The 11,110-nt window shown below is 37.0% G+C and overlaps 1 protein-coding gene across 1 annotated transcript; it reads left to right on the top strand.

Moving 5' to 3' along the window:
- Window positions 1-9: 9 nt before the first annotated feature.
- Window positions 10-10,951, top strand: LOC113148166 (transmembrane protein 87A). The gene is made up of 20 exons (XM_026339716.1): window positions 10-146; window positions 1,666-1,723; window positions 2,954-3,051; window positions 3,876-3,992; window positions 4,196-4,243; window positions 5,218-5,259; window positions 5,356-5,482; window positions 5,589-5,650; window positions 5,839-6,022; window positions 6,118-6,217; window positions 6,300-6,393; window positions 6,901-6,972; window positions 7,093-7,201; window positions 7,476-7,534; window positions 7,678-7,781; window positions 8,093-8,169; window positions 8,964-9,028; window positions 9,127-9,179; window positions 9,534-9,564; window positions 9,723-10,951. The coding sequence occupies exons 1-20, from the start codon at window positions 42-44 to the stop codon at window positions 9,762-9,764; spliced, it is 1,647 nt and encodes a 548-aa protein (XP_026195501.1). The 5' UTR covers window positions 10-41; the 3' UTR covers window positions 9,765-10,951.
- Window positions 10,952-11,110: the final 159 nt, after the last annotated feature.

Below are 11,110 nucleotides of genomic sequence, written 5' to 3' on the forward strand. Positions count from 1 at the left end.
CGAGTTTGACCTGTGGTGACGTCACACGGCTAGGCGCTCCGATGGAGATGACAGGTGCTCCTCGGTCGTGTTTGCTGCTCTTTGTTTTACTTTTCCGTCCCGGGACAGCGGCAGAGGTCTCCGTATGGAGCGTGGATATCAACTCGGTCAGTGCTGTTCCTTCATTAGAAACATTTGCGTGGTTGTTGTCGCACAGACAGTCGTGATAAACCTCGGCTCCATAGCAGCAGCTGTTAGCTGGAAGCTAACTAGCATTTTAATTCCGCTGTTCGCTCCACCTGTCTCACACACACACACACACACACACACACACACTGGGTGTCCTGCTTTTGCTCGTCTGACAACATGAGCTTCATATTTGGACATTATGCTGTAATAAAATCATGACACTGCCTGTCATTTTCTGTCGCTGCCTTTCGTTATGAGCTAGCACTGAAAAGCTACTAATACTAACATTATTACGAATTAAATTGATGTTTGTAATACTTGGTTGCACACTTTGACCTCTCGGTGCACACAAACAATTAAACATATAAAGGTTTACGTGTGTATGTGAATGTTTATGTGCCTACATACTATGCAAAATATGAATTTACATACAGAAATGCTGCTGCTTAAACTATGTAATCATCCACTTTCATTGCACTACTTTTTAAACTACTTTTAATTTTTTTCTAATTATTTTGCTTTTCATCGAGCACTGTTACTGGAACGGTACATATTAATACTCAAAACAGACTGTCACCAACCTAGAGAAGCTTTAGCCTTCACTTCCTGTTTGTTTAGGTATGTTTTGCCTGCAGCAGGTGAATTGCATGCTTCAGCTCAGGTGATTGACTTTTCAGGACACTGCACCTCTTTGTGTGACAATTGTGTCACTGTTCAAATAACCAACTGCAACATTATTTGCAAATGAGTTGTAAAGAAAAAGACCTTTGCCTCTACAAGAAAATATAAGTAAATTAATGTCTGACCATTGTTGCGATTAAGAAAAGAGAAGTTTAACCAGTTACTTCCTCAGTAAATTTAATAATCTTCTGTAGATCCACTTCAACATTTATCTGAATGCTGTTGTGTGAGGGTGTTTTTTAATGATAGTTTACAGCTAAATAAGCTACAGCCAGTATTGTAACTGCAGCACTGTCTGTCTGAGGTAAATATCCTGTGAGGAAGTAAATTTGTGTTTCAGTATGTGTCACCACATTTATATATTTTTAATTATACATTTATATATTGGAATTGTATCCATTGGGTGAAAATATAATTACATGAAAAAAAAACATCACTTTGCATTTCCGTCTGTTGTTATGTGGTTTAACCACAGGAAATGAGACCTCTCACAAGATAAATATTTATAGTGATAAGCTACCAATGGTGTCAAAGCAATATAGCCAGTTGTTCTGACTGCTGTATTGTGCAAACCCATTAATGCTTCACTTTTACTAATTTAATTAAATTGAATTTAGATTTCTTTCGTAAATGGTTACTGTTACATTATCTTGGTGTCATATTTTTCTCCTCCTCTATTACTTAGGAGGCTGGAAATGTGTCCTGATCGTCTGTGAGATGCAGCGTGGTCTGTGTGGACTCCAAACAAAAGTTGTTGTCATTGTACTGATGTAAATTTGTTCGATAACAACGAATTTGTCTCTGTTGTGTTTGCAGACACAAGATGCTGTGTTTCGGAAGACATTGTACGCCAACACCACTATCTTCATGAAGTGTAAGTGACCTCTCCATTAAACAGTGTTTCTCCTTCTCAACAACAGGATTGGATCGTTGCATAATTTATTCCAACAGTGATGGTACAATTTCTGCAGGATACTTCCTGCATCCACTTAAAAATTTTTAATATCGTAATTATTATAATATAAGAATACAAATTGTTCAAAAAGGTAAAATATTTACTCCAATATTATGTTTACACAGTGTGTATGAGTCCCACCATCTAAATTAATGTGCTCTAAGAAATCACAATCACAGTTTATCAAGTGTATGTGATAATAGCCAATTTGTGACAAGGAAATAAATTGTTATTTATAGAAACACTATTTATGTGCACTTTCTTTTTTATTCAATGCCAGGGGAATTATTTCATAAATACTAGTTTCGATAATGTCATTTCTGGTGATTAAACTATGAAGGAACCATTAAGACTGTTAGCTTTTAAATGTCAAGTGCTGTTGTGTTGAAATTACACTTCCACTGTTTGTTCGTGGTTCACACTGGTTAAACTCCAAAGAATATGGATAAGCCGGATGTCCTGCTACCTGCACAGTAGAGTATCCTGGAAAACCCTTCACCCTTTTTTGTTTGTTTAGTCTTATTTGGTGAAGCAATTTAAATTTAATCTTGTCAAAAGCACTTTTCATTTAAAAAAAAAACTGATCTTCAGGCACTAATATGGAAACATTTTTTATTAAAAATGTGCCTTTTGCTGTTCCATTTTTTTAATTTGTTGACAGTTATTTAAATATATTTGTGTTTTGAACTGCTGGTTGGAGAAGCCAACACATTTGAAGACAAAGACAAAACATTTTACTTTTTAACTTTTTCCTGAGTGAAAAACATGTGGAGTACATTTTGTGGGTGATAATACAAATGTATGTTAACACCATGTTTTGCTTGCTGTTCTTATTATTCTCTCTTAAGATTTGCAGTTTGTATCTTTACACTGTCGTAAAGTGAGAAATCCAGAAGTGGAAAGAAGGAAGAGATTTTATTTCTTCAATTCTTCCACAGCAACCATAAACAGACCAGTAATTGATGCAGGGACATGATGTATTTTATTTTGAGTGAAGTCACTTTAGAAAGTATATACACAAATAATTTAAAGTAATTCCTGGGATGCTTTTATTTTGATAATGTGATATGTGTAACAGCTGGTAGGACCTGGGACCTCCTTCCACTATCTCACCCTTTGAGTAACTGGTTGTCTTTTCTCTGTCTGCAGTCCAGGGTGACCCCGGATCATGTAATAGAAACCTTGCCTTCAACATCAGCTGGTATCTGCGCTCATCTGTTTGCTACAATGAAGTCTTTAACACACCAGTGAGTGTTCACTTTTGTCTATTTTATTACACTCAGGTACTGTAGATGTGAGTTTTGTGTACTTGTTTCATGAAGTTTCTGCAAAGAAATTTAAGTGTCTTTTATTTACATAGTGACAGTGGCGATTTAAGGTGCATAACGATGCATAAAAGCAAATTGATTAATATTGTAAAATCAACTTGACTCAAATTAACATTACAAAATGTATCTCAACCTATGCTGCTGCTGCTGCTTTGGCTTTCATATACTTCAAACAAGACGAGAAACTTGTCATCTTTTTTGTTCTTCACTTTCTGACAGATGACAAAGTAGTGAAGACGTCATGAACACTTTCTGGCAAAAAAAGAAAAGCTATTCAGGCACAGTTTAAAGTAACTCAGCCAAGTATGTCGTTAGATCTTCAACTAAGACTGTAGAGCATCTGCACATTAATTTACAGTTGTCATCAATAAAATGCACTGACAAGCAAATGTGTGAATCAGATGTGCAGCCTTAATACAAATCGGCTGTGTAAGCTGCATGTGTGTTTTAGATTCGTTCAACATTTATTTGAGTATTATCAGGCTTTGAAATTTAGTGGTTTTCACTAATTAGTTTCTTCCTTCTTCAGTTGTTGTTTGCAGCAGAGTCGTGTGTGACAAAATATAACATTGCATGTTTACAGGAATAATGTAGAAAACCCAACAAATGCAATTAAAAAATCAAACTTACAATGTGTCCGCTGCAGTTTGGCACTATTGTGGTCAAAAAATGTTTTAATAATTTAGGAGAATTGACAGATTGCATTGTGTTTTTCTTTTACTACTCCTCACTTTCCTCTGTAGGACAACAAAGCAATGAACATGTTTGGTATGGACCACATGCTGAAAGACGACTGGTGTGGCTTCTACAGTCAGGGCTACATGTACTTCGACAACTGCTCCTCTCTCTTCTTGCCAAAGGTTTGTTACTAAGACAAAAGTGTCTTACAATGGATAGAACATAAACCAATGGTGGCACAGTTTAGAATGATTATGTACATCTGGTAGGTTTAATAAAGGGGTTATGTATTTCCTACGTCCTTTATTTGTTGATCATTCAAACATTTTAATGATTTAGCTTTATATAATTCAGGTATTTTTTTAAACTCCATCCTCTCTTCTAGGTGTATTATAATGACTTCAACCCATATCAGCCCCTCACAAGTCCCAAGGTGAGTGAGTATAGATTGATAGATCTTATAAAATATGTCCACTTTTGAGTTCTGTGTGTGTGTGTGTGTGTGTGCGTGCGTGCGTGCGTGCGTGCGCGTAGGCTTGTATTACTCTAATTGCAGCCACTCCTCAGTCAAACCATGAGGACTATTCTGGGGACAAAAGAATTAGCGACCATATTATAAAGAATCACATTTATTAATGTAAGTCAGCGGCTGATTAAACAGTTCCTTCACTTTAATTTTTTCCTTGCGTCTTACCCTTTTGAACTGGAGATGTAATGGAAAAGATGTGAGGAGAGAAATGACAAATGAGATGTTACGTTTCTAAACTGTTCTCTGTAGCACTGACCAGCTGCAGCTACAAATTTCCAGTCAAATGATGTGTCTGTAGTGTAAAAAAACATCTGTGAAGGATGCTCTTCAGAGCAGAAATAGGAGCTTAGGGGTGTGGTTCAAGATGGAGAATGGAGCACGATGTGGGTTCAGTGAGGCGCGAGAAACCATCAGTTAAAGTTGTCCTGAAGTGATGGAAACGTGTACAGTGGCAAGAAAAAGTATGTGAACCTTTTAGAATTTCATGGTTTTCCGCATTAAATTTCAAGTCAAGAATATTAACAAATATAATGTGACTAAACTAAAAAACAATTCTGATCTTTTATCTCTTTATTGAGAACATCCATAAAAACCTCACAGTGTGACTGGAAAAATATGTGAACTGTTGGAATGATGACCTTAAATTCCAAAAGGTTCACAAACTTTTTCTTGCCACTGTATACGTCAACCTACAAGAGGCTGTTCTAGGATTAAGTCCTGGTTTTTGGTTAGAATTAGGTTTAGGCTGTGTGGGGAATTCATCATGGCAGCGTGTGTCCAACTACAATGACAATCTTTGTGTGTTTGTGAGAATTCAACTGAGCATTTTCAAAATGTGTTAATGTTGTTTGTTAACTTTAGCACTGTGTTCTGTTTAGAGTGACCCATCAAATCAGAGCTTCATTTGGCCCGACAAGCCGGTAAGACATGTTGTTGCTATTTGAAAATCACTTTTGAGAGTCATAATTTAAATTTTTAGTCAATCACATTCTTAGCTCACAAACATCTTCTTGCAGGACTTCGGTGCAGTGGCCAAAGCTTGGGAGGACAGTCCCTACCTGTTCATAGTGAACGTGCACCCGTTGTCCCGAGGAGTTGAGGATGAAGAAATGGGAGCAGAGCAGTTTAGCTTTTCTTTTACAAGTGAAAATTATTTTTATTTAACCTCAAGAATTATTAGTTGAGGAATAGAAAATTTGATTAAAGAAAAACAACAGTCTCAGACTTTTTTTCTTGTCTTTTAACCTAGTGAAAGTGGAAATGAAGGGACCACATGACTACTCCTCCCCAGCAGACTGGCCCCTAATGATGGTATGTACCACAATCTCCAGAAAAAGTGTTCATACAACAAACTATATTACAACTAGAATCTGTGTTTTGCTGATAATGGTTGATATTAAAGGTTCACAGTTTGAAAATGAATGAATCCACAATCCTTAGTATAAAGCTGATTTCTTATCAAAGACAAACCACCTTTCTCTCTACTCTGTCCATCACAGTTCTTCATGGTCATGTGTATTGTCTACGTGCTGTTCGGGGCTCTTTGGCTCTTTTGGTGCGCCTGCTATTGGAGGGATCTGCTGCGAATCCAGTTCTGGATCGGTGCTGTCATCATCCTTGGCATGCTCGAGAAAGCTGTGTTCTACTCCGAATACCAGAGCATCCGCTACAAAGGGGATTACGGTAGGTTGTGTTTTTTGTTTTTATTTTTTGCAGTGTAATGCTGTTTCATGTCTGTTTATAATCATTGTCATGTTGATGTATTTTGCTCTTTGCAGTTCAAGGTGCTGTTATTTTTGCTGAGCTGCTCTCTGCACTGAAAAGATCTTTGGCTCGAATCCTGGTCATCATTGTCAGTCTTGGTTATGGTATAGTCAAGTAAGTTCACTGAATTAAAACTGACCTTTTGAATCACACTATGTTTCAACACTTTAATAGCGATAACTTCCTTCTTGTTTAGGCCCAGGTTGGGTACCACTGTGCACCGACTGGTAGCTGTTGGGCTTCTCTATCTGCTCTTTTCCTCTGTGGAGGGCGTGCTGAGAGTGACAGGTGTAAGTGACAAGTATAAATAAGCACTACATGTTCTTTCTGGGTTACATGAAACGGTTTTTGCTACTCCAATATTGATTTCCTCTGTAAAAACGTTTAATTCGAGTGGAAGAGACAACAGAGAGAGAGGGTTATGCAGGGTTTTGGTCTCTGGGAGGCAGGCAAGTTATGCAAATAGGAAATGGCTATTTAGAAGAGTGATTTTTTTTTTTTCTTCATAACGACTAAAGACACTGCAGCAAGTTTAAAAATTCATAAAATACAAAATACAAACATAAGATATAAACAGTACAGAGAGGTCATTTCTGAGCAGATGTGTTTTATCTGGAGGCAGCTGCAAAGACAAGACTCAAATCTTCATGAGATTATTACACAGGCTTATTTTGCAGTGTGACATGTCTCATGAAGTCCTCCTTCTCTGTTTAATTATAATTAATTATAGTCATATTCACACACATTCACATACACTGTACTGTTTATCCTGTCTGACTCTTGTCTTCTTTCTTCAGGGTTTCTATGGGACAGTTGCTCTGGTGGCTAATCTCAGCCTCTCCCTCATCGACTCCTGTGTCATGTGGTGGATATCCTTTACTCAGACAGACAAAAGACTACTCAGGGATATTTAGGCATTGCATTTTTAGAAGTGTTACAGATACAATCCTTACTGTATATGCAAAATGTTCTCCTTAACTTGCATCTACATTTTCATCAGCTTGTCTCAAACCACTCGTCTGCTAAAGCTTCGCAGAAATGTAGTGAAGCTCTCTTTGTATCAGCACTTCACCAACACTCTCATCTTTTCTGTTGTCGGTGAGTTCAATCCATATACAGCTGATTTAGGGTAAAAAATAAATAGCCGTTCCAGTTCCAAAACAGATGTTATATTAACAAACGATAACACTAGTCTTGAACTGTTTTAATATTCACCTCATGTGTTAAATGGATTCATATTTTTGTCAGCTCTCTGGGTGCAACAACCTTTTGTTCAGTTTCTAATTCTGGATTTACTGGTGGGAGGTTTCTAGTCATTTGCATATTGTTTATACACATCAAAATGAGACTAGCGTTTACTTTATGCCCACAGCTTCCATTATATTCATCATCTGGACCACCAAAGTCTTCAAGCTGGTCGATTGCCAGACGGTCAGTCTGTTTTCAGTCGTATTGTTATGTGTTCTCTCCGTCAGGTTTCTTTTCTTGTTTATACGGAGATGAAAAGTGAACTTGATTCTAATTTTATAATGTCCATCTCTGTTTGCTGTTGTCCGCGTTCATCTTTTCCACAGGGTTGGAGGGACTTGTGGGTAGATGATGCCTTCTGGCGGCTCCTGTTCTCCACCATTCTACTGGTCATCATGGTGTTGCTGCGGCCCTCCGCTAACAGCCAGAGGTCAGGCTCGGTTTTGATCTGTTATGACCCTGAAATCTAAAAGCTTCTGTTAAGATACCTGTAGTTATATGTAGAGATGTAATAGTTCTGATGCAGAAACCTTGCCCCAAAACTGCAGTTTATACTTACTCTCCCACATATGAATAGTGGCTCCCTGACACAGAAATCTGATATTTCCTGTGATAAGACTTTCACTTGCGTTTGTGTGCAGATATACAATATAAAATTAAAAAATATATAATAAAAACTGAGTTATGAACCAAACTGTGGATTTGGAGAATCAATGTATAACTGTTTATGCTTCCTCTCAGGTTCTCGCATTCTCCTTTGATTGATGAGGATGATGAAGAGGATGAGGCCAAGGAGCCCATGCTCAATGAAGCGTTTGGTAAGATATATTAGTCAAATACTTTGGTCACACAAATATTTAAAATTTTATCATTTTTCACAATAAATAAATTCAGGTGTTTTGATGTTTTTTTGGTTATTTTATTGGGTTCCTTTCTTCTAGTTTTAGGCTTTGTGTGAAATTCTGAGAAATCTCTGCAGAAATTGAAAAGATTCTACAGGGTTCACAACTTTAAAGGGTCACTGTATACTTTTCTATAAATGTGTATTCATACCTGCTTATCTAACTTAGATGTAAAGCCAAAAGGAAGGTTTAATTCTGGGTGAACTGTTTAGATGCTGTTTGATCTATAATGCAGTCATTAAACAGCATAGTGAAGATCAGAGGGCTTCAGGGACAAATATAACTGACTGTTTTTCTCATGTTTGTCACAGCAGCTCTAAATGTGGGAATATTTAAGTCTATCCTGATGCCGTCTCAATTAATCATAATTTTCTGTTTTCTACTTCACCTTTGTGAAAGTGCCAGCAATTCTTTCCAGTAGATTGGTGTTGCAGCTGCAACGCTTCTATTTATTTTTGCTCTCTGTCACAAATCCACTCACCTGCAAATAATCTAGGTCAGCTCACATCGTAGTTCTGATGCTGTAAAGACGACCTTGTCAGTTGGGGTTTTGTGTTGTGTAACAGTTTTACTCAGGCCATGATCAAAATCTGGACATGTAGACATGTGACATTATGTTGGTATAAATGGAAAATTATTTATCTAACTTAAAGTCATATTATTAGACAAGGAATCTTTATCTGATCTCATTTATTTGTTTTTTCTTTCAGAGGGGATGAAGATGAGAGGTTCAAAGCCTGATGCTAATGGTTCCCAGAAACTGTTGAGTAAAGAGGTGTGTTGACTGTCCTGTCATCTTCCCCTTTCATGTATCTGTTTGTTTTTCCACATATAATAAATTGATATTGGCTTTCTAAACTCTGTTATTTCCAGGATGAAGATCTTAAATGGGTTGAAGAGAACATTCCTACAACTGTTGCTGATGTGTAAGTAAAGTAAATTAGAATTTTAGAGTCTCTGTAAGCTCAAGACTGCCTTAAAAATAGTCCTAGATGTTCTTGAAAATGTATTATGCTGCCTGGAGTGTGTAAGAATACAGTGGCAGCTTAAAAACAATAATCTTTTCTAATGCAGTATCATATTGTGGCTTATGTAAGAGCATTAATGTAGATTATAGCACCTGTAGGGCAGCTCAGACTGGGAAGATACTGTACGTCAATAATCAAAGAGCAGCACAACGAGTGTTTCTTAAAATATCGTTTGACCCTGGCCTGTTGTGTGTAAATGCATTCACTATTTTTCTCTCTCATCTATCGCTGCTATTTTTTCCCTTTATGCAGAGCTTTGCCTGTGATGCTTGACGAAGAAGAGGTATTTAAAGGCTCCTTTTACTCCCCCCTCCCAGCTAATCTGATGATTTTAGTCACATTTTTGTCACATTTAAAATGCTCCTGGCAAGGATTTTTACTATGCTGTCATTCTACAATCACATTGCTGTAAGTGCATTTATCTGTGTTCACTTCTTCCAGGAAATCCTGAAAACAAAGCTGGAGCGATCCAAAATGGAGTAGAAGGACATGCAACAAGGTGTGAGAATGAAAAGCAATTTTGCTGAAGCAGCAATGAATGCATTCTGAGTGATGTGATTACCAAGAAAGTGGGCAAAGCCAAGGGTTCTCTCTAGACACAAGTTGTTTTATTTTTATTTGAATTTGTAATATTATTTAATGGGTTTTGTGGAACACTTTAGGAAGCAGGTGGTACTGTGGTTGGATTGGCTGTCGATGTTCATACTGAGATTCTGGGGCTGGGGTGAAACGCTAACAGTTAGGATTTCATTTGTTTCTAAGATGCTTCTTCGTCATCACAAACCAAAATCATGCAGAAATGGGTGTTTTAAACAATGCCCTTGTGAATATTTACAATATACTTTATAATGAGATGTAGTTTCTTGAGTTCTCATCCAACCCAATTCGTACGGGGGCTCGTGTGTAGGAATGTACTGTAAAGACTGATTTGGAATCTGCTCGTGCAAATAAAGATTAAAACGTGCTTAAAATATAAGATATTATATTTAAACTAATACAAAATCTGACACTGGAGACTCTAGGTTATCTTGTACTGATGTACTGTGCCACAAGCTGAAGTATTGAGTTACATTTTTAAAAGATCACGGCGTATGTTAAATACTAGAGTGAGCAAGCAACTACATCATCTGATTATCCAATGAGCCAGATAATCAAAAACAATGATGTGTTAAAGTATTTACGGACAAACATATGATGAGTGAAAACTTACACATTGTTTTCTGGCTTACTGAGTAATCTTGAACATCAAAATACAGTCAGTTTTGCACAGTTACTATATGTAAACACGGCTGCATCAGTGATTATTGATACTTGACGTATATCACACTTGTTAGGGGAAAATGTGCTCTATCTGTATTTTAGTGGATTCCTGTGTTAACTGGAACTTGGAGAATGTATTGATCCTGTTCGTTAAGAAACTCTAATACACATTACATTCGCATAAACACTCAAATGTCTGTTTTGTAGACACAAACTACTGCACTCCTCAGATGTTGTTTTTGCACAGAACAGTTCAAGCAGTTGAAAATGTTAAAACTCAACTTTTACTGATTGTACTGAATGACTTTATAGCCCTTAACACTTGTTTTAGAATTGTGTTCAAGCATATTTTGCGAGGAGTCTAAAAATGAACAGTACATATATTCATCTCTATTAAAATAATGCTTTTCTGTTCAACTGCAGTGATTTACGTCCTGTTTATGTTATAGTCACTGAAGTGAAAACCTTTAAGCTACTGAATTCACTGGTAAAACCTCATGGATGTAGTGTGAGCCTGACTGTGATGTATTGTATATCTAATCTGTTCTCCCTTCCCCTCCATTGACTGG

Source organism: Anabas testudineus, chromosome 22 (genome assembly GCF_900324465.2).
Source record: "Anabas testudineus chromosome 22, fAnaTes1.2, whole genome shotgun sequence".
NCBI classification, from domain to species: Eukaryota; Metazoa; Chordata; class Actinopteri; order Anabantiformes; family Anabantidae; genus Anabas; species Anabas testudineus.